The following is a 22,644-nucleotide window of genomic DNA, read 5'->3' as shown; positions in this document are numbered from 1 at the left end:
ATTAACTAAACAATACATTTGTCAGTTTACAGCTCAACACTTCTGACTGTAAGGGGACAGTGCAACATACAGTATGGACATTAAATTACATGGCATCCAAAGGAGAAGCTATTTTGTATAAGTGAATCCTTTCAAAAATGTACATTACTTTTTCACTTCATCTTCAACTAACAGAAATGTGGGACCACTTAGTCTCATGCTGCATGAATAAAATGTCAAACGAACATCCTCCCTTATCATTATTATTATCTGTGGAGCAAACAGGTTTGTGTATGCAAGATAAAATACATTTTTAAGTCTAGTTGGCATTCAGAAAAATAACCAAAAACCTTCTGACCAAAACTAAACATTTGTTTCATGCATCACAAACACAGCTGCTTGAGCTGAATTTATGCTTTTCACTTTTCAGTTTACAATTATTTTCTAGTTTCTCCAAAGGCTGGAGGAACCATAAAATAATCTCATTAGATATTTTATTTCTCCTGAGGTGTATCAGACAGTCACACTCAGCCCTGCACACTCATATCCAACATCTTTTCTCCATATGGCTCTGTTAGGTTCTCCACCCTGTGGTGGAAGAGTGTACTGTGTACCTCTATAACAACTGCACACATACTCATCTGTGAATACTCTCACATAACTTTTCATCCAACAACAGTGTCAAAGACAAAACACACATCTCTATGTGACAACGACACCACACAAGTTATGAAGCAGTTAGAAATCATTTAGTAAAAAAGGGCAATTTTAAACTATTTGGCATTGTCAATAACATTGAATTATACCTAAATAAAATCCAGAAGCTGATAAAAAGCAGACCTAGTTTCAGCATTTGTTGCAAAGATCAGTAAGAAAGACAAAAGTCTAAACAAAAACAAAAAAATCAGCTGTTTTCTTGACTATAACAATATCTAGAAAATATGAAAGTCAGAGCAGAAAATCTACACAATCTTAGCTGCCATTAGCAATCAGGTGATAAGTTACAGGACTAATAGATGGATGAAGCATAGCTGTTCTTGCCATATATATCATCTGCTATGTACAAAGTTCAAGACATTTCTCACATACACCAAGAACATCAGAAAAGTACAAAAGAAAATGGTGGTAAATACACAAAGATACTTACAAAATGAAGAGATCATAAAACAAAGGTGGTTTCATTAATTCTAAAAACACTCAGGAAAAATATTTATCTGACATTTTAAAGATGCAGACAGTTTCATTAAAAATCACTTAAAACAGAGCATAATGAATGAGTAAGTTCTGCAGTCCTGGAAGAAAGTGTAACACACACACAGCCCGCCACCCCCAAAAAGAAAGTAAGAAAAATGTGCATCTTAAGTGTTAAATGCTTTAAGGGTGGATGTTAAATTTTAAAATTAATGTCTTTAAAGTTCAATGTGAGTGTTTTTAAAAAACAAAAAAGTGGAGTGTTAATCTTTTGTGCATTTATGAGTGTGCATGTGTATATTTCTACAAATAAATCACAAGTGCAAGAATGTGTGTGTGTGTACGTCGATCTACTGAACGTGACAGTTGTCTTGTTGTTGTGCTTGTTCTCTTAAAAGTTGTTTCTCTTTCTGTTCTGGCGTCTTCCGTAAACTCAGTGAACGACGCAGTTTCTCCTCGCCATTTGGGGAGAGACACTTCCTATTGGAGCCGTCTGCCGAGGGACTCTGGAGGGGTATGGGCCCCAAAACCTGTAGAGGAAGAGCAAGATAAGACAGATGACAAGATGAAGAGAGAATGAGTGAAAGAGGAAAAACACAACAAAGCAGGGAGTGGGACATTTGGAAATTAAACACATGTAAAGACAGTCATACAGCGGGGGTCAGTCAAACGGGTGACTGTGAGACATTTTTTTCCCTCTTGACCTCTCTGACCTGAAACCTCTAGATCCTCTAAATCACTACTGGTTCACTTCAGCTGACTTGACGCGATTAGAAGCTGACCTGGACTGACTAAAAGGTGAGAGGGGTCCGGATATCCTGTACGCATATTAGGGGCCCGGCAACCCAAATTAACACATACACATTGACCCAGAAAGCTGGCGGAAATCATGAACTCTTCTACTCTGGTTAGCCGTCTCTATAAGTTCCCTCAGACACCAACAGGTGCCCTCAAAGATGAGTGTATCACTGCCTTTATAGTGACATTGCATGAATATTTTGAGCCAGTGCTAAATTAAGAATTAATTTTCCATTGGTTATGAATGTACAGTGCATAATAACATTCCGCTGAATAACACAGTTATATTAATATTCAATTTGGTCTGGCTCCTCCTGATAGCTGAAACAATGTGCCCCTGTCTGTTTTTGTGGAGCATCATATCACAAAACAAACAAACAAAAAAAAATCCAACTTCTCAGAAAATGCAGAAATACTGAAGTGTGGTTTTTCCCACATGTGACAAGGCATCATTAATATTTTAGCTTAGTCTAAATACTAAACTTTGTAACACACAAACAACAAGAAACAGCAACACTAACATCAAAGCAGACAAAGACTTGAAGAAGGAAAAGAAAAGGTTTGTGTCTTTTTGACAGGTCAAGCTGACTGCAAATGCAAGACAGTAAGAGACACTGGCAGGTCAGATTAAGATTTATTCATCTCTGTTCTCCTTTTCTGCCTCACACCTGGAGTCACACCCCATTGTTCACAACACTATTTTATACTGCGTAATGAGCATATTGTATATTGCAGAGATGCGAGTCGTTACTTTGAAGAGCTCGCCATTTGTGTTGACATGCGAGTATACCTAATAAAGTGGCCATCGAGTGTCATTTTGTGTAGCTGGCTGTTGGGGACAGGCGGCACAGGCGGAGTACTGTACTGTACTGTACTGTGTGTGTGTGTGTGTGTGTGTGTGTGTGTGTGTATGTGAGAGAGAGATGGTTGTAGCTGCTCACCTTGACGTCAGGTGCAGATGTGGGAACAGTCTGTCTGGCAGCCAGTCGAGGACTGCAGCGCCTCACTGCGGTTCTCCTCATGATGAATGGACTGGCCTCCCCCAGAGGAATATCAGCAAACCCTGTGAGAGTACAAATGATGACTTTGTTCTGCCTACTAGTATTCCACCCAGTGATTTATCATTTTTTGTGAAATTGCACCTGTGTCTGTACAGTTCATTTTACACATAGTGTCTCAAGCTCATGGAGGTCTGTGTAAATCTAAGAACAAAAAGCTTGAGGGTCTTGAATCACACAGTATTTCAAACCAACAGAAATGTGAGCAGAGCATGTTAGTGGTGCTCATTCTTGTAATTCCCTATAAACATTAACACATTTTCTCCATCTAAGTTACTGCTAAGTATCCCACTAACATGAGAGGCCAGACTGCTAAAATTAGACCTCACAGCAGAATACACCGGCACAGAAAACAAACTACAGGTGCCTTTTTCTCCAGATGACTCCAGGGGAACTAGTGACTGAGTTGTGGCTACATTAAATTACCACACAGCACGTACCTCTCTGCACCAGCTCTGGAAGTCCCTCTGGTCTGAACTCCTCATCTTCCGGTTCAGTTCTTGGTATAGGCGTAGTCACTGCGTTGGCTTTGATCTTCTTTGTCAGGTTGTGCAGGGCCTCCTGGGCACTGTCTTTATCACAGATATCATGGTGACCCCGTTTCCCTGAAGACGATCCCTGAGGAGACCTTGGAGGTGTTGAAGGAGCCATGTTCTCAGTGTTGTCACCCAGTTTTCCTTCCTGATGTTTGGAGGAAGACTTCCTTCCTGAGCGCCGGCAGTGCGTACTGTCAGTGCTGCTGGAGTGGATGTTAGTTACGTTAGCACGTTGGTTAGCAGTGAGCTGCTCCAGTCGTGTTGTCAGTGCATCATTGGTCTCTTCCAGTTTGTGGACTTTAACCATCAGGCTGCAGTATTTATCCATGCTCTCATCTGCCTCGATGCTTTTCTCCTCCAGAAGTTTGTTTAGTTCAATCAACTCACTCTTCATCTCCTCCAGCTCTCTGTTTCTCTCTTCTAATTCCTTCTTCCTTCCATCGAGGGCAGCCTTAAGTTCTTGCACCTCCTTAGTTTTTTCTTTTGCCTCTGTCCTCTTCTGCTGCAGGGCAGTCTTCAGGTCTTCCACTTCCTTCTGTCTCTCCTCTGCCTCCGTCTTCAGCTGGTTCACGTCAGTCTGCACCTCCTCGCTGCTCTTTCCATCGCCTGTTAACAAGAATGTTGCCCATGTTAACAAAATCATTCAGCTGCACTTTCTAGAGATTTCATCTCCATGTTTTCAGCGCACAATGCAGGTCAGGGCATTGGAGTCGGTCATCCTAAACGGAAAAGTTGGCAAAAATCACCAACCTGACTGTTTACAATGGAAAACCTGAGTTTCTCTCCAATTACTCTTTGTTCTACATGTGTCCACTTTGTAAATGTTGAATTTATTATGCTTAATATTTTTCAAGTCATACTGCATGCTATCGCTGCCCTCCTGTTTCAAATCAGAAGTAGCATCATATGATAAAACAGAATTATCTCATGGTCTATACTTTTCATAATATTTCTTTGTCTGGAATTATTCAAATCTTGGATAAATTTGGATTTATTTAAAAACACAAACTGAAGATTGGTCCAGAGTGAAAATTCTAGTCTGTCCGGATTACTTCCACATCAAGTTTTGAAAATAACGGAAAATTGCTTAAATGTATTTCCACACCTGAGCTGTTTAGCATCACTTGCTTCTCCTGCTCCAGCTGTTTGCACGTCTTCATCCAAAGACTCATCTTGCTCAGGGCAGAGTCTCTCTCTTTAGACACACAAGCGGCATGACATGTCAGCTCTGACACCTGAAACAGGAAGACAGAAAGTGGTAAGATAACAATAAAACATCACTTTCACCTGTCTCATTTACAGGGCCACACAACTCCTGCTTAAAGAATAATGCCAGTGTGGTTATATTTTACTTTTCCCTGTTAAAGCCTGTGAATGTATAAACTTGCTCCTGTTAATGCCACAGGCTGAGGTTACTACTGTGTGGTCTACTGCAGATTTGGCTTAGTCCTGCATGTAAAAGGCGGCTGGAAACATACTGCTGCACTGACATTTTGAACCTGTTGTGTTGAACCATGCATGTACAAAAGAAATTGTTACATTTAAGCTTTTTATAGGATTGAAGGTAACAAAAACAAGTAAAGGTAAACTACATGTGTGTGTACCTGCTCATTGAGCTGTTCGACAGACAACTTGTACATTTCCAACTCCTTCCCCATAGAGGCAACTGTAGACTGAAGACTGTCTTGTTCTTCTGTGAGTTTCTCTTTCTCCTCTTCTGCTCTTTGCTTCTCTTGTTCCAGTGAAGAAAGAGCTGACGACAGGTTATTTTTCTCTACTTCAATTAAAGCCTCTAACTTCTGTTTCTCGTCCTCTATTCTTTCCTTCTCTTGCTTTAATGAAAAGAGACTTTGTTGCAGGTCATGTTTCTCCTTTTCGATCGAGGAAAGGCTGGATTGAAGCTTCTCTTTCTCATCAGCTAACACCCCCCTCTCTTGTTCTAGTCTTTCTCTCTCTTCTTCTACAGATGCAAGACTGCAGTGCAGGTTATCTCGCTCTTGTTCCACTGAAAACAGGGTCGAGAGAAGTTTCTCTTTCTCCTCAGCCAGCCGTCCATTTTCTTCTTCAATCTGTTTGTTCTCCGCCATAAGAGATGAGATGGATTTTACTGAGGCGTGTCTCTGATCTGCCTCCTTCTCCAACACTTCTCTCTCTTCCTCTTTAGCTTTTATGAGTGTTTTAAGCACTTTAATTTCTTCTTCCAAAGCCTCAGTACTGGTCTTTAGGTTGTTTCTCTCTTGATCCCAGTCCTTTTCCTGAGAGCGGAGCCTCTCTCCTTCTGTCTGCCACTCCTCCAAAGAAGACTGCAGACACATTTTCTCTTTCTCCATCTCTACAAGCAGAGACTGCATCCTCTCTTTCTCCCTCTCTGTTTCTGCACTCTTTTGTTCAAGGGAGATCTCTCTCTGCCGAGAGGCTTCTAGCTGCGCCTGGAGGTTATCCACTTGTCTCGTTTGCCTCTCTGTTTCCTCTCTCATTCCTTTCTCCAGCTCTTCTACCCTGTTTTTCTGTCTTTCCTCCTCCTCTCTTCGATCTACCTCTGCCTTCTCCAACCCTCTCTCCAGCTCCTCCTTAGTGGCCTTCAGTTCCTCTATCTCTCTGTTTTTTGTTTCCAGCTCTCTCTCCATGCGTTCTTTCTCAGATCTCAGGTTGTCCAGCGTGGCAGAGAGCTCTGATAGTTTGTTGCCAAGCTCTCTCTTCTCCTCCTCCACCTGCGGGTCAGGAGGTGGTGAGGGATGAAGACAGACAGCAGCAGAGAGTTTGTGAAAGGAAAGAAACCAAGGGTGAAGGAGAAAATCAGGATGGAAAGGAAGAGCATGAAAGAAAGGAAGAAAAAGGGAGAAGAAATCTGATTAATATATTGCTTGGTTTACAACAACTGTCATGTTTTACCATTAGAACATAAAGAAAAAACATCACAGATACACAGCAAAGGGCATCAGATAGCCAAACACAGACTAATATGAAGGCACCTTTCTCCTTTCCTCCTCCAGCTCAGCTTTGGCTGTTTCAGCCTGTGGAAGAGCATGAAAAATTTGCATTTAAAACAAGGTGAGCAAATGCTGACCTTATCAAACCACCTCACATGTGAATTTTATCCAGGCAAAAATAAGTTGCAATGGTAAGAAATAGCTGGTTATTTATTCTGGCATACACCAGGTTACAACAGAATACCTGTAGCACAGCTTCCTCCAGACTTTGCTCTACATCTTCAGCCTCTCGCTCCAGGGCATCAATGCGATCTTGCAGTGAGTCAGACTTTCTCTGGGCAGCTAGAGAAGTCAGAGTCACACATTTAGACCAACACAACCCACAAAACTCAAGAGGTTATGTAATTTCAAATGATGTTAAGAGTCACCTTTGAGCAGTTCCCCCATCTTCTTTTTCTTCCTCTCGTCAGACTCGATGCGGACCTGGAGGTTTTCAATACCGGTCCTCATCTGCTGGATCTCATCTTGTGTCGAGTTCAGACGAGAGGCAATCTCTCCCTTTTCTAGTAGAGAGGACTCTAGAGACTGCGAGAGACGACACACTTCTCCCTCTAAAGCCTTGAGGAAAAACAGGAGGGAAACAAGGTAGATTAGAATTAAACATTTTATGTCCCCTTTGTCATCAAAGATGAAAGGGCTACAAAGTTAATGTCCATAATCTCTATATCGCCATCGCCATCATCATCATCAGTAGTGGTATTTTGAGTATACAGTATTTAACTGATGCTTAGGCAATATGTTGACAGTCTGGTTGTGAATCTTGTTGATGCTACACAACTACTGAAACTAAAGTGCATCTGAACCATCTGTGGGTTTATTTGTCCATGCACTCTGTAATAAAGGTATGCAAACTGTAAATGCTTTCTTAAAACACACAACTCTTTATTTTGATTTTAACGAGATAAAGACCTCACCTGTATCTTGCCGACCATGGACTCAGTGTTTTGATTGGCCGAGGTGTGGTCTTCTGTGATCTTGTCAAGCTGCCCAATAAGCTCCTCTCTTTCTCCACTCTGTTTGGATATTGCCTGCTCCAGCGCTTTAATCTGCTCCAACAGCTTTAGTGAAAGAAAAGGGAATGAACTCTTCATAAAGAAAACTGAAACATCAACAATCAGCAACGGACGAAATGTAGCGCACACACACCCAAAAGGCATGCGAGTGCACAATAACATCAGTTCAAAGATTATTCATCCTTTTCAAGAGTGTCAACATGTGTGACCACATGAGTATATCTTCATCAGACCTCATGAGCAACAATGTTACATTAATCTATTGTTCACTTTTGCTATTAACATAACTTTAGCTGCAGTGATGTGATGTGCAGTGATTTCATCTTTCATCATTTACCCAATAGAATCAAAGAGGCATTTCTACTATCCATCCATGTTGCTATGTTCTGAATGGACTGGCCTGAAATAGCAAACCTAACAAGATGAAAGACAAATGTACATTTCCTTATGCTATCAATGCAAGCTAACTTATAAAAGCCTAATTGACACAAGGAAATGTGCACAGGTCCCAGACCTTTAACTCAAGCCACTCTCTCTCTTGAATTTTCCATGTACATACCTGTTGCCTCTCTGTCTTCAGTTTCTCCATGCTGCTTTGCAGGGCTTCATACTCCTTCCTCCCTGCTCTGATGTCGTCCTCCAGGATGGAAATTAGGTTTCTGGTTTCACAATTAGTCTTCTCCAGACTGTGAACTTTCTCTCTCCAATGGCCCAAAGACTGGTTCAGGTCATCTCGCTCCTCAGTGCAGGACACAAGTTCAGACCTCAGCTGGGTTGTCTGGAGAAATAGTAAGATTTAGAATAGTTATGCCACACTGAATGAAGTGTAAGCTTAAAAAACAGACCATGTTCAATAATGTCTTGCTGTGTTGTCAGTTTTTGCACAAGGCGCACATTGCTTTAATTTTCCAGATACATGCACAGCCCTTATACATATAGTGTTTTGACACGAGTGCTCACCTCTGTCGTGAGTGTTTCTATCTGCTGCTCCATGCCTGAACAAGTCCTCTTCTGGGTCTCCATCTCATCCTTCAGTTTGGTCCTTTCCTCCTGCAAGGTCTCCAGCTCAGACTCCATGCCCAGGATGTGCTGCTCCAGGTTAGCTTTCTCGGAGCGAACCCTCTTCAGCTCGCTCTCCTGCTGAAGGAATTTCTCGTCCCATCCACCTTCAGAACCAAGGAAAATATCCAATTAATAAACATACAACAACACTGTACAAACCTTAAAGCCTGCGTGTTCCTTCATATGCTGCTCTTTGCATTTAGCACTTTGTTTCAGACTGAGGTTTAAAATCAGTAAATAATCTTGTATGGTGAAATCCCTCATTTGCAGTAAGATAGGAAAATATTTACCTTTGGCCATCTCCAGTCCTTCCAGCATCTCCATAACATCAGCCAGCTGGCATCTAACCGTTTGCAGCTGCAGAGTTAATGTCTCCCTCTCCTCTGACAGCTGAGCCAGCTACAAATGAGCACACAGTATTAGTATCAGTTATACTTCAGTGTCGTAATGGAATTGACTATTTTTTATTGGTATTTGGCATGTCTTCCCCTACCTGGTCAGCAAGGCCTTTCTTCTCCTCCAAAGCGATGTTCAGCTTATGTGCTGCACCATGTGCCTCTTCCTCTGCTGCATGAACTTTCTTCTCTGAGTTTTGAACTTTGACTTCCAGTTCGGCAGTCAACTCCTTTCTCAGTGCGAGGTCGGAGTTCAGTAGGTCAAACTCTGAGCGCAGGGAATGGAGTTCATTTTCTTGTTTTGTGATCATTTCCTTGTAGTGGTTGAGGTCATCTTGTACCTGGGGTGATTCTGTCGCTGATAGACAGATTGAACACATACAAGTTTATTTAAACATCATTGATCAGATTTAAAGCAATAATTCATAGTGTGAATCAGAATGCATCTTAATCAGTATCAAGTGTCAAGTCTAATTCCTTGGAAGTCTATAATAGGGTGTAATGCTTATATTGGCTGGAGCAATAGCCTCTAGATTTATTTTTTAAGTTAGTAAATAAATAAATAAATAACACAAGAAAACACATTATTATTGAAACTGCAGTCATAAGCACAATTTAATTACTCAATAGAGGATTCTAACGTTCTGGTCTCACCAAGGGGGGAAGATGGTGGAGAAAGCTCATAGATTTCAGGTTTACTTTCAAGAACATCTCTGGAACAACTGCTGTCTTCAGGAAGCTGCAAGAAAGAAGACGAAATAAAACATCATAAAGACTGATACCCAAGGTCATTCTGTTTATGTTATAAAACACACTCAATAATAATGCTTATGTATTCACAGTACACTTGTGAACAATCTGAGGTATAGATGGCATAAATTTAAACTTTTTGAAAGACAATGCTCAAACTGCTGAATGCTAAACATTCCTCTGTGGTAGAGAAATTTCAGTAGCAATTATCAAGTTCCCTGATTACATTAATGATGACTCAAAGTAAGTATCCCAGCAGCATCATGACCAAAGGACAAATATGCATTGTAATAATTGTTATTACCTGATCTAAGGGTTGCTGTTGATGCTGCTGCTCTTCGTTCCCCCTCATTTCCTCTAAATCGGCCACACATGCCTCCCTCTTCTCGCCCAGTTGTTCGTGGATCATCTCTTGCTCAATGATGTCCTCCTTGAAGACCAGCTCTGTCTCACTACCAGGGGTGAGGGAGATTCGATTTAATAAAGCACACATGTAACACACAAAAGGCTTTGTGCTTAGTACAAAACTCATTGTACCTGAAAGCCTCGTCAGACTGGTGGGAAGGTTCACCCAGTTCAGACACCATAGGGCTCAGCTGTTCCTTTACCGGAAGGGACTCAGTATTGGTACTGACGCTTGGATCAAGTGTCAGCTCTACAGCAATCTGTCCTGCTGCTCCTGCTGGGGGAAAGCGTTACAGATAATTCAATATAAATGTAAAGCCACAGCAGTGTTTCATGAAGAACTTTAGTTTTGGTTTATGCTCACCACCAATTTCTGTCTCCTCAGACTCCATGTAGCTGATTTTTCCTCCTTGGGTCTGGGTTTCCTGCAATTCTGAGAGCTGAATTATGAGGCTGTTTTGTTGGCCCACCTGCTCCAGCAGTGAATCGTACTGCTGCTGTAACACAGTCAGCTCGTTCTGTAAGCCTGCCAACTTCTGATGCAGTTCTGCCTGCTCCGCCTCAAACCTTTGGCTCCTGTGATACAACATAAAAGTCATATAGTACCAAAAATATACATACTGAAGAATTGAACTATAGTAACTCATGCAAACTTCAAAGTGGAAAGCAGTTAAACATGTACTGTACCTTTCTCTGTTCTCCTCTCTCATCTCGAGCTGCTGCTGGATGCATTTGTTCTCCTCTTTAAGAGAAGCCACCTTGTCTTCATGCCTCTCTATGCTTTCTTGTAACTGCAGCTTCTCTTCAGTCACTTGATTCACACTCGATTGTAGTTTGATGTTCTCTTCAGTAAGCTGATTATAGTTAACTTCCAGCTGAAGCTTTTCCTCAACTACTCGATTCAAGTTTTTTTTCTCAGAGGTTAGCTCGACTAGTCTAACCTCAAATTGGATTTTTTCCTGGTTTATCAGATTGAGGGTAACATCTAGTTGGGCTTTCTCCTCAATCACCTGTCTAAGGGTCGATTCGGCTTCTTGTTTCTCAACAGTTATTTGATCAATTTTCTGCTTTTCTTCAGTTAGCTGCTTAATGTTGGTCTGCAGTTGTTTGTTCTCCTCAGCTAGTGTGTCTAGACTGGCTCCCAGCTGTTTCTTCTCCGCGTTTACTTGAATAAGTTCAGTTTCGACTTGCTCTTTGTCATCTGTTAACTGTTTTAAAGTAGTCTCAAGTTTGTTTTTCTCTTGTAGTAAATGGTTAAGATTATTGTCTTTGTCCTCAATTATCTGCCTGAGAGTTGTCTCTAACTTGACATTTTCCTCTGTGGTCTGACTGAGTTTAGACTCTAAAATGGCAACGCTCTCCTCCAGCTGGCTTAGTTTGACAGCATCCTCTTCCAGGCGAGTTATTTCACAGCTCCTCTCCATCAACTCCTCCCTAGCTGTGACATATTGTGTCTCCAGCACAGAGTTCTGAGATTGGACCTCCTCTAACCGGGTTTCCAAGACAGAGACCTGAAAAGGTTAGAGTTTAGATTTAATCCAATTGGGGATGTTTTCATCCCTACAGAGCAACAGGCACTGGTAAAAATATTGGGCTCTGAAGAATAATAAAAGTGAATCGCCACACCAAGTCTAGCATCTGTGGCACAAAATTATTTTGTGCAAGTTAGTGGCTCTACCTGGGCTTTGCTGTCCTCCAGCCTGGCCTCCATGTCAGACATCTGGGTTTGGTTCTGAGCCAGCTGAGCCTCCAGTGACTCGATGGTTCTCCTCAGCTCCTCCACCTGACTGTCAAAAGAATTCATGATTGTCTCGTTGTCCTCCAGGTCCATTTGCAGCATCTCTAGCTGCACCTTAATGTGAAAAATGAAATGAATAAAGCAAATTATTAAAACAATGACTCATCACACTTTACTTGAAGAATACCTCTTCTGGTCTACCATTTGTTACAATACCCTGAGCCACACAAGACTGATATAATATAGTGACGTTTCCACTCTACGTAAGAAGACATGTAAGGCCCAAAACAAAACCAAGAATACATTAGTTACCAACCTTGATTTTGTTCATGGCATCCATTTTCTCCTTCAGGAGATCAGACGTTTTGGCCTGCTCTGCCTCTGCTTTATTCAGCTTCTCCTTCAGACTCTTTATCATGTTGTCTCTCTCTTCTAAGCCACGTGAAGCAGCAGACAGAGTCGTCTTCATGGTCTTGATCTCCTCCCGTCGAGAACTTGATTCCACTTTTGCAGCAGTTACTGATTGCTTAGCGGCTTCAAGCTTCTCTTTAAGGCGCTTCTCTTGTTTAAGAACATTTTCAATCTCCAAAGCGTGACTCTCTGACTCTTTGCTCATCTTCTCTGTGAGCTCTTTGACTTCTTTCTCCAAAGTACAGATCAGACTGGTTCTCTCAGCCAGGGTGTTCTCCAAGTTAGACTTGATTTCAATAGTAGAGGAGTGACTCCTCTCAAGAGCTTCTAGACACTTCTTAAGGTCAGCATGGGACTGGTTGACTGCGTCCAGTTCATTCTTCAAGACTGGAAGCTTCTCTGCTGCATCTTTGCTTGCAGTTACCTCTTCTTCTAAGGAAGATATCTGCTCCAGAAGGTTGTTGATCTTCTCAGTATGAGCCTGTTGGAGGTTCTTAATAAGAAATAGACTTAAGTTTATTATTTGTAAAAAGTACAGCCTATATATGTAGAACTCACTAAACATAATACATTTTTACCTCAGCCTTTTTCTTCACCTCTTGAACTGCATCTTCCAGCTCAGCCTTTTGTTTCTCCAGAGACAAAATCTGAGCTTCAGCCTCTCTGAGCTGCTTTTCCTTCTCTTCTGTGCAGCTCTGCAGATCCTTCAGCTCTTCCTCTAACTGTTTGAGCTCTTCTGATTTTTTCTCATTCATCTTTTTATGTTCCTCTTCATTGTCTGACAGTGTCTTAATTTCTTTCTGCAGCTCAGCTCCCAGTTGCTCCTGGACCTTCAGGAACTGACCCATGGAACTGACCTGAAATATGAACAGAAGATTCAACTATTAGAAGGTCAGCAGAATAGATTTAATTTGCCAATAACATTAAAGACACTCAGTCATAATACTCTTTGAATACTATTCAACTGCCAGACATTAATGTTAAGTAAATATTAAGTGTATGATAGCAAAGATACTTTGATCATGATATACACATTGGTCATAAGATTATTTTGTACATTATAATATATTGCAATCCATTAGAACATCACTAACTACAGCTAAAGTTGAATCAACTCCAAAAGAAATGACAGAATGTGTAAACAAAAGACTGCTTGTTCTATTTCTGATGCAGTCCAGTAAAAAAGACCTGGTTTTTGGTGAGCAGCAGCTTTTGCTGAGCCTCCTCCAACTGCAGCTTGAGCTGCTCAGTCTCTTCAGCCTTTGCTGAAACACTCTCCTCACACTGCTTCAGTAGGGCTGCCTTCTCCTCTGCCAACCTGGTAGAGATTACACCAAAGACAGAAAATAAGCATGTAAAAAGCAAGCTACATTTATTGTTTGCCCAAGGAAACAATGAGGACACAGTATTCATATCATGCTTATGTCATAAGGCACTAAGTATTTCATTGTGGCTGTATCCATTAACCTCTTAAATCCTGCAGTCTCATGTTGCACAATGAAGCAGGGTGGAATCAACAGCTCTAAGACACAGTCTCAACAAAAACCAAACCTTATAAAGTTTGTAAAAGTATGATGTATCGAAGGGCTAAACAACAACAAACAAAACTCCCACCTGGCACTTTGTTCCCCCTGCTGCGCAGTGGCCTGAGCGAGGCTCTCTCTCAGCTGGCTAATTTCTGCTTGGCCCAACTCCACCAGCTGGTCTTTGGAGCGAGCCAAGTCACAGGCTGCCTTGTGCTCGTCCTGCAGCTCCTTGTTGGTCCTCTCAGCCTGCTCTGCTCGAGTCATTTCCTTTTGCAGCTGCAACTCCAGATCTTTGACCTGTTCAGATAAAAGAGTAAGCACAAATCAATGACTATTGATTATATTGCTTTAGGTACAGTAAGTTATTAAAATGTCATTGGGTATCCTGTGCTCTCAACAAGACCAAAATCTGAATAAAAGTACACTTCAAAGATGCAGAGATTGTTTTCAGCTAATCCCATTACAAAACGGGAAAGAGGGATGCTATTTTTCCCAATTACCACATTCAACATTTTTAAAAGAAAAAAATCTTTCAAGGGACATAAATGTTCATTGCTCTTACATCATTGAGCCTTACACAAAACTAAGAATTCATTTTCAGTGGCAAAAACAATTTTTTACCTATTATGTTTGCTTATGAACCTTGCAGGGATATCTTGGATACCATTAAACCTCTTGTACCTTGGGAACCACAAATTATTGGAAAATGTACTAAAAAACAAAACAAAAACAAATAATACAATAAATCACCTGTGCCTCAAGCTGAGCCACTTGCACAGCAACATTCTCCAGGTCTTTGGTGTGCTTCTGTCCAGCCTTGGAGAACTGAGACTGGAGCTCCTTGTACTGATGCTCCCTCTCCTCCAACTCTGTGCTCTTGTTAAGGAGTTCTCCCTTCAAGGAATCAATGTGAGCAGACAGACTGGCCTTGTCTCCCTCTACACTCATGAGCTGCTTCTACAATAGTGAGTAAAAATGAATTGAAGGTGAGGGTTTAACTACTTAAAAGATTACTGATGATGGCAATTGTATTTTTGGAGTCAGTTATGTTTCTTATTCCAATCCTGGATGGCATTATGTCAACATATTTTTAGCACAACACTTTAACAGAAAGAAAGTAAAATATCTAAAACGCCAACAGTAAAAATTATGTTTCAGCATCAGCCCACAGAATCTTCAAAGAAAAAGGTCATTAATGGTAATGATTGAAGAATAATACAACACATCCTAGAATGTGCTGGGCAACACTGGTTGATGATATTCACATTAAACTTTGTAAAACTGAACTAGTCCACCACAATAGCACAACGTCTGTGCTTCAGCATCTCAGCAGAAAGCATAACATTACAGTCTCTGCATCCAGTTCACAGAGCAGACCCGACAAGGTAGATGAAGGCTACTAAAGAATGTAGGCTATATGTAATAGCTAGTTAACAACATAAATTAATGTGGTGGCTAGTTATGATGTCCCTAACTTAGCTAGATTTTGCTCAAGAAAATAACCACAGAAAATAAAATGCTGTGGTCAATTTGTGAAAGCCTGAGCTTCATTCATGTTATTTACTATTATGATAGTCACTGTTCCTGTCCACTCGTTTTTGCCTCCTACAAATGCCACAAAGAAGACAATAAAGGCTTACGTTATGCCTGAGCTGTAGGTAGGTTGAAACTTAAGTATATAAACCTTTTTCAAAGCATTAGGTGTTTGTTTTTGTACTTCAGAACATGTTATCTTTAAAACCCAGAATGTAATATGGCACTTAAATGCACTAAATGGGTTTAGTTTAGATAATATTGTTGTATGCAATTTAAGCAATACAAATGTAGGTTTTTCTAAAAATGAAACTAACTGTTCATTTTAAGAGACCTGTCTTATTTTCTCTTTTGCATATTTACTATTGCTCTTTAATAAAGCAAAAGTATTTCTTATCCGATTAGATTCAGTATGCAGGATTATCAATTCAGATAAACTGTGTGGCATATCTTTCCTTATCCATAATTTAAGTCAATATATTGGGAACCACAGCACCGTACCTTGAGTTCATCATTAGCCTCATTCAGCGAGATGAGACTGCTCTCCAAGTTGCCAATTTTGTCAGTGAGGTCTTTTTGCACAGCCTCAGTTTCATTAATCAAGGTCTCCTTGTTGTTCCTCCACTCCAGCAGAGCTCGATATTCTTGTTTCAGTTCCTTACACTCATTCTGTCTCGCAGTGAGATTGGATTTCAGCTCTTGGCTCTCCTTCTCTAGGACTGTCAATCTGTTGGTCAGCCTCTCTGTCTCTTGCTTCTGTTTCTGCAGTTCATTCTGAGATCTACAGTGTAATAAAAATATTTTAGTTGTTAGTTTAAGTTGAATACCACAGATATAGTGTACTCTTTATTTTTTCACAAAGTGTGACTGAACTTTCTTGTTCTTCTACAGTAAAACTATGTTTACCTGTCATTTTTGGTCTCTGCATCAGAAAGTGTCTTCTTCAGGTTTTCAAGCTCCCGGGCCGAAGCCTGAGTCTGCTGCTCCAGTTTAGACTGAAGTCTCTTCAGCTCGTCCGCCTGCCCCTCTGATTTTGCTAAAGAGCAAACAGACAAACAAGTTAAAAACTGAGATAGCCTCAGATAATTCTCTAAAATAACTGCTACCCTCTGCCATTCTGCTAATTTACCTTTTAGGTCATCTAGTAATCCCTGGATGCGTTTGAGGCTCTGGTCTGCACTCTTCTTCTCTTCCTCCAGCTGACTCAGACGCCTGCTGCTCTGGTCCAACTGGACAGTCGCACTGTTCTTCTCTTTCTGCAGCTCCTGGAGGGAAGAAGAAATGTGGAGAAAACATGAGTGGCAGCAAAAAAAAAAAGGGGACAGCTGGGGGAAGACATGGAGATCACAAGAAAAAGAAAATATAGCCACAAGCGGCAATGATTGGGCTCCAAGCAAATTGTGAGCATTTGGATGCTTGTTTCTTATTTAATTGACAAGAAGCAAAATTCTTGATTTTCTTTAAAATAATTCAGCGTGGTCATCACTACATGCTGATGCTCTGTTGAGGTATATAAATCTACTTTCAGAAACATTTGATGTAGCTCTTTTGTTGCTATTTTGATAAAAATTGATATTGGCTTGTATAACTGAAACAGATTGACGTATCGAAATTTCTTTAAACAACTTAAGATCAGTGAAGTCCGTAGATGATGCGAATCACAAAACTTGCAGATGAAAAAACGCAGATGAGAGATTAAAATGATGAAAGAATTTTGATTCTAGGCCAAGTCACTTGAGATAATTGTGTAAACTTGATTATTACAGCGTCACCTTGAGGTCAGTGAGTGTCATTATATGTGCCTGAGTACTGGGTGGAATTTGCAACCCACCTAGGTCTTACGGTTTTTGCTGCACAAACAAACACTTATAGTGAAGGTGAAGAAGAAGAAATGTTGAATAGGGAAGAGCTGTTCATAGTGTTGAGATAAATACATACTGAAACCTTTACATTTTGGTAATTTGGTTAAAATATAATGATATTTGGTGGTATTTTTTGATACTTAAACTTGGCCACAAAGGGCTGTTCAAACATTAAGAAGAGATAAAAAAGCTATATTAGGGGACACGCTAGGTGATTTCACAACTACAGTAAGTGGATATTCTACGAAAAGCAACCCACCTCCATTTTCTTGCGGAGGTCCTGCTCTTTGGTCTGGCTGGCCTGCAAGGTCTGTTCTGACCTCAGCAGTTTCTGTTTCTGCTCCTCCACCTCCTTCTCCATCTGACTCTTCTGGAAGCACATCTGGAAAGGAGCAAAAGGAGAGAAGAGTTAAGAGAAGGTAGAAGTACAAACAATGGCAGAAAGTCTGAGAAATGTGACACAAATGTCACATACAAATGCCCTAAAACCTTCAACAGACAAAAGTTGATGCAAACAGTTGAATTTCAATATTCAAATGTGACCTGCGAGATAAAAGTCAGCGTTTTCTGCATTGCTGGTTGGCATACCTTGCATGCAAACTGAAATAGTTGATCCTGCATCAGTTAGGCTCTTGAAAGTGAAGTACAGGACAGGAGTGGAGCATCAGAAAACACGGTAAAGGCATCAGTCTACCACATTTTGAACTGTATTCAACTCCAGCTAAACCGAGCCTAATACTCTGCTGTTCTCACAGCCATCTTCTAAATACATTTGGGTATGTGAATGCTGACAGTAACAGCACCATTGAGGTAGCCAATAATATAGCTACATAACATAATGACAAAGAAATAACTAGAAGAAGCTTGTGTGCTTTTGACATAGTGTTTTTGTTTTTTTAACAATTAACACTTGAAATGATGAAGGCACTTGCAAATAACAAGGTAAAACTCAGGTACCTCAGAGACAGTTCAGTGACTTTTCTTCCAAGTTATCCAAGTTGACGGATGTGTGAATACAGAATGAATCAGAGTAGAAAAATGCAGAGCAGAACAGAGATGTTACAAAGTTACCTTCTCCATGTCAGCCTGCACTACGTTGTAGTCTTTTTTGGACTGTTGGATCTCTTGTGTTAGCTTGGTTCTGGTCTGGTTCAGCTGCTGTTCCAAAGCCTGGTGAGAACTTTGCAGCTGGGCTAGCTCCTACACAAAATGTATCAACAGGCACAAAAGTTTGGGATTAAAATAAATAAAATTTAAATTTTATTTACATAGTGTTGTTAAAACCTAAAAACATTAAAGGTCTAATAAAGTTATGTCTCCAGGTTGCTGCACCTTTTGACCATCTCTCTCTTGGTCCTTGAGTTTCTGCTCCAGAGCCCGTCTGCAGCTCTCAGCGTTGTGCCTCTGACAGCTCATCTCCTCCGTGACTTGTTTCAGCTTCTGCTCAACTGATGAACACTGAGAACAATTGGCAGAATATTTGTCATTTACATGTTTTCTTCTGTTTTCAAGCCATCTTTCCTACTATAAACTATGTAATCAGGCAGAAACAGAACAAAAACAAATAATCCCATATTAATAAAATCTCAACATTCCAATGATGGAAGCCTACCTTGACCAAAACCTGCTGGTGTCTGTCGTTGGCCTGACTCAGCTCGTGGCTGGTCTTGGTCAGGTCTCTGTCCTGTTCGGTCAGCTCTTTGCGGGCCTGGTTCAGTTGGGTGTGTAGTTCCTGCAGCTTGGAAGCCTGGCTACGAATTTCCTTCTCCTGAGCAGACAGATTCCTCTCCAGCTCTGACACTCGGCCACGCAGCTCTGATGAAGAAACAATAAAAATGAAAGCCCTGTTGCTGGACATGGTCAGGACATCTGACAGGAGCCAAAATGAGTCAAATATATTTTTTAGAGGTGATGGATGTGCAAAATAAAAGGCTATCAAATATTTCACGGAAAAGATACCAAACACTACATACGATATTAATTTCAAAACAAATTATACACAGCCCACCTTGGTTGATGGTTTTTAGCTGCTCCATCTGTTGGGAGGATCCACTGGGACTCTGCACTGCTCTGGAAGAGCTCATCCGCTGGCTGGGTTTAATGGGTGTCTCCTCATGGGCGTCCCACAGGGATGTCCCCCTCCTCTTCAGAGGCGTTTCCATTGCATCTGACTGAGACTGGCGGTTGTGGGCCTGATCCTGCTGTTGCCAAGGGAATATGGAAGATCCACCTTGGCGGGCAGCAATGTCCTTGTGGCTTACATTGACTGAGGACTGACTCAACAGCTAAAAGAGAAGAGATACGTTAACACCATCAACTACGAAGGGACAAACCCACATAATAAATATAAGTAATGTACTCACTTTGACCTGCAGGACTTTGAGTTCAGTCTCCAGCCTTTTTCTTTCTTCTACCTCCTGGCTGTATTTCTCCTGAAGCTCCTCTAATCTGTTATCTATGGAGCGCAAATACAAATACCACGTTAGGGTAAACTGACAAACTCAGTTTCAGAGTCACTGAGATATACATCTCACATACAAAGTCCCAAGTAGATGAGAGGCAGCAACATCACTAACATTTGCAATAATACCAGCCAGACAGGTAAGCATACAGATGGAAATCAAACAACTGAGGTGAAGATAAAAAGGAGAAGAAACGTCTAATAACATGACCGTATGAAACATATACCCCATAATTTTGAGACACAGAGGATAAAAACAAACTGAAATACCCTGCTGTCTGTAGGCCGGGACAGGAGCTGGGGTAAGGAAACTTTTCTGTGGAGTAGAGTAGGGCTGAAGCTCAGAGGAGGAGGATGACAAGGAGGAAGAGCCAGCAGGCTGGCTCTGAGAACGATCCAGTTCATTTTTGTACCTGAGCAGATGGAGTGACAACAAAGACAGCATTAACAGTCATTCAAGAGTCAGGATTTCAGTTCTTTCCATCAGGTCAAATAGTTTCTATCTATTCATGTTAAGAATGACGACTTACTCAGTACTTGACAAAGCACCAAGTCACAGGAGCTACATGTGTGAATCCACCTGCACTACTTACATAAAAATGCATATGAACAGACACTGAACTCACTTCTTGAGCTCCTGCTCCAGTCGTTCTATGGTCTTCCTGCAGGAGTTAAGTTGACCCTCCAGGTAGCTCACCTAGGTTTAGGAAAGGGATTTAGTCAAGATCACAGAAAGTTAAAATTTCATGTTTAATTCCCGATAAGTAGAACCTGAGCCTCAATTTCCTTTTTTTGGCCATCACAGTGGTTGGTTGGTTACTAGTGACTATGTCTTTGTCTACTGGACAGCTCTATGGTACTTGACACTGAGCTGCTCTCCAGTTACTATGTAACATTCCAGTTGTAATAGCCCATAGAGATAAAATACTGGGTGTTTCTTTCTATACATTTCATTTTAAAAATACATTGTATGTTGGCTTAAATATACATTCGAGTACATCTGTGAAAAAGGATTATCTGCTGTTAAAAAGGCTGCACGATATGGCAAAAAATCATATTGCGATTATTTTAACAGATATTAAGATGGTTCATGATTAGTAGGAAAGATAATTTTTGCATCACAGTTTTCATTTTCACTGAAAAAACTATTAAAATCATGATGATGTGACATTTGTTGGGATCTGTACCAAACAAACATGTTTCCTTACATCTGGAGAACAAGATTTGTAGGCCAGGGCATCTCTGCAGCACCAAAGTACTTCATTATAATGCTGTTTTGTCACACATTTGACCTTTTATTAAACAATTGCAGCTTCTGCGATTTGGAAATTGCACTTGGCCATATTGCAATTTGAATTTCAAACTAACTAGCAATAAACTGCAGCAGATATATCAGGAACTGACCTGCTGCTCTTTGACTCCGAGATCATGGCTGGCCTTTTGACGGGCTTTCTCCAGAGAGTCACATGACTCTACTAAAGACTGGTTCTCTCTTTTCAAAGCAGAGGTCTCAGAACGTTCATTGTCCGCCTGGAGAAAGAGGAACATAGATAATTAATAGACGTATTTCTATAATTTTCCAAATCTTTCTTTGTGTGTGTATTTTTTCTGAAATGATAATTTCCCCAAAGGTCTACACTTATTCCTGTTCCATTTCTGTTGACCTTTTGTTTCTGTTTTTGCAGGGCAGCCTCTAAGGAGTCCAGCTGAAACTGTTTCTGGGACCTTTCCTTCTTCAGTTTGTCCAGCTGGACTTCCATCTCTTGGATCTTCTGCAGGGCTTTCCCTGAAAGTCCATCCTTCCACTCCTCCACTGCCCAGCTCATGGTTTATAACCTGACTAAACAGACATCAACTTATTTAAAGGGGAAAAACAATCCTGCAAAAAGCTCATTAATGACACTGATATGACCAATACATAACGTTAGGGTAAATGCTAAGTTCTGTATATATATTCAATGAAAACAAATGTTTTTGTCCTAAGAACACAACAATGCACAAGTTAAAATCACGTAAAAATGAACTAATCTTAACCCCTTCTTATCCTTTAGTTGTAATGCCAAATAAAATGACATATTATTAAAGTTAACTCTCTATATAAGTTAACAGCAACAATAATGCACTGACTTTAATGCACGACATTTTATTTAACGTTGTAAAAAGACGGTAACGTTAATGCGTTACCGTCCATACGTTATTGGTTAGTTAACGCTATAACTTACCTTAGTTATGTTTAACGTGGGGGTACCGAGAAGTTGGCAAATATTCGGACATAGCTAATCGTAACGTTAACGTCAACTAACGTCAATGTTACCACATTAGTTTCAGTGTTAATTAACGTGAACTAACGCTAGCGAAACTCACCTCTGATATATTAATGATGTTAACATTAACGTTAATTTGAAGTGGAGCGTAAACTTTACAAATATGCTTCTGTTGGACGTAACGTTAACGTTACCCTAACGTTGGCTGGGTTGGACATGGTTTTAGCATAACGTTACGCTATTTTAAGCAAAAATCTACCAATCAACGGCCGGAAATTACAAAATGTGTAGTGAAATCCTACATGTGCCAACGTTAACTTGAGGCTAAAATGATTCGCTACAAGAGTTACGAATGAAGATAGCAGCACTTACTTTGGGCGCGATGTTTCTTTCTCATGCACTGTTTGGGTTGTTCACGTTGGAAAATTCAAACTCCACCGCAATCCCCTCAGCTCCATGCCCATTGGCCAGTTCACGTGACGTCAGACAAACAGCGCACATGATTGGCTTACTTACGTTCCTGCCTCAACAGTGCCAATATGTGGTGTGACTTTGTCACCACACACGCAGGATATCAGGATATCCTGACATCCTTGGAAACTCTTGTCTTACTATCCTACTCATTGCTTTCATAAACTAGAGGATGTAGGGCCATGTAGGTTTGGATTTTGT

The 22,644-nt window shown here is 40.8% G+C and overlaps 1 protein-coding gene across 9 annotated transcripts; it reads right to left on the bottom strand.

Annotated features, from left to right (window-relative positions):
• Positions 1–706: 706 nt before the first annotated feature.
• Positions 707–22,499, bottom strand: cenpf (centromere protein F). 9 transcript variants are annotated; one of them, XM_044180126.1, is made up of 38 exons: positions 22,345–22,499; positions 21,373–21,548; positions 21,113–21,238; positions 20,335–20,405; positions 19,979–20,121; positions 19,611–19,702; positions 19,256–19,532; positions 18,860–19,062; positions 18,580–18,705; positions 18,319–18,447; positions 17,507–17,629; positions 16,515–16,650; positions 16,292–16,421; positions 15,887–16,166; positions 14,603–14,809; positions 13,941–14,149; positions 13,515–13,644; positions 12,905–13,183; positions 12,232–12,819; positions 11,856–12,029; positions 10,865–11,688; positions 10,542–10,753; positions 10,310–10,451; positions 10,077–10,224; positions 9,677–9,761; positions 9,121–9,380; positions 8,918–9,026; positions 8,526–8,731; positions 8,125–8,343; positions 7,467–7,610; positions 6,921–7,110; positions 6,737–6,834; positions 6,535–6,576; positions 5,167–6,273; positions 4,668–4,797; positions 3,467–4,168; positions 2,910–3,031; positions 707–1,700 (listed from the first exon to the last, which is right to left on the bottom strand). In XM_044180126.1, exons 2-38 carry the CDS (start codon positions 21,532–21,534, stop codon positions 1,521–1,523), a joined length of 8,505 nt encoding a protein of 2,834 aa, XP_044036061.1. In that variant the 5' UTR covers positions 21,535–21,548; positions 22,345–22,499; the 3' UTR covers positions 707–1,520. The 9 variants fall into 9 exon arrangements, with proteins under 9 accessions (XP_044036061.1, XP_044036149.1, XP_044036237.1 ...); XM_044180214.1 differs by having other exon boundaries at positions 10,310–10,445; XM_044180302.1 differs by having other exon boundaries at positions 10,310–10,454; positions 12,923–13,183.
• Positions 22,500–22,644: the final 145 nt, after the last annotated feature.

This window comes from Siniperca chuatsi, linkage group LG1 (assembly GCF_020085105.1).
Source record: "Siniperca chuatsi isolate FFG_IHB_CAS linkage group LG1, ASM2008510v1, whole genome shotgun sequence".
NCBI classification, from domain to species: domain Eukaryota; kingdom Metazoa; phylum Chordata; class Actinopteri; order Centrarchiformes; family Sinipercidae; genus Siniperca; species Siniperca chuatsi.
The sequence above is the reverse complement of the archived record's forward strand: the minus strand, read 5'-3'. Positions and strand labels throughout refer to the sequence as shown.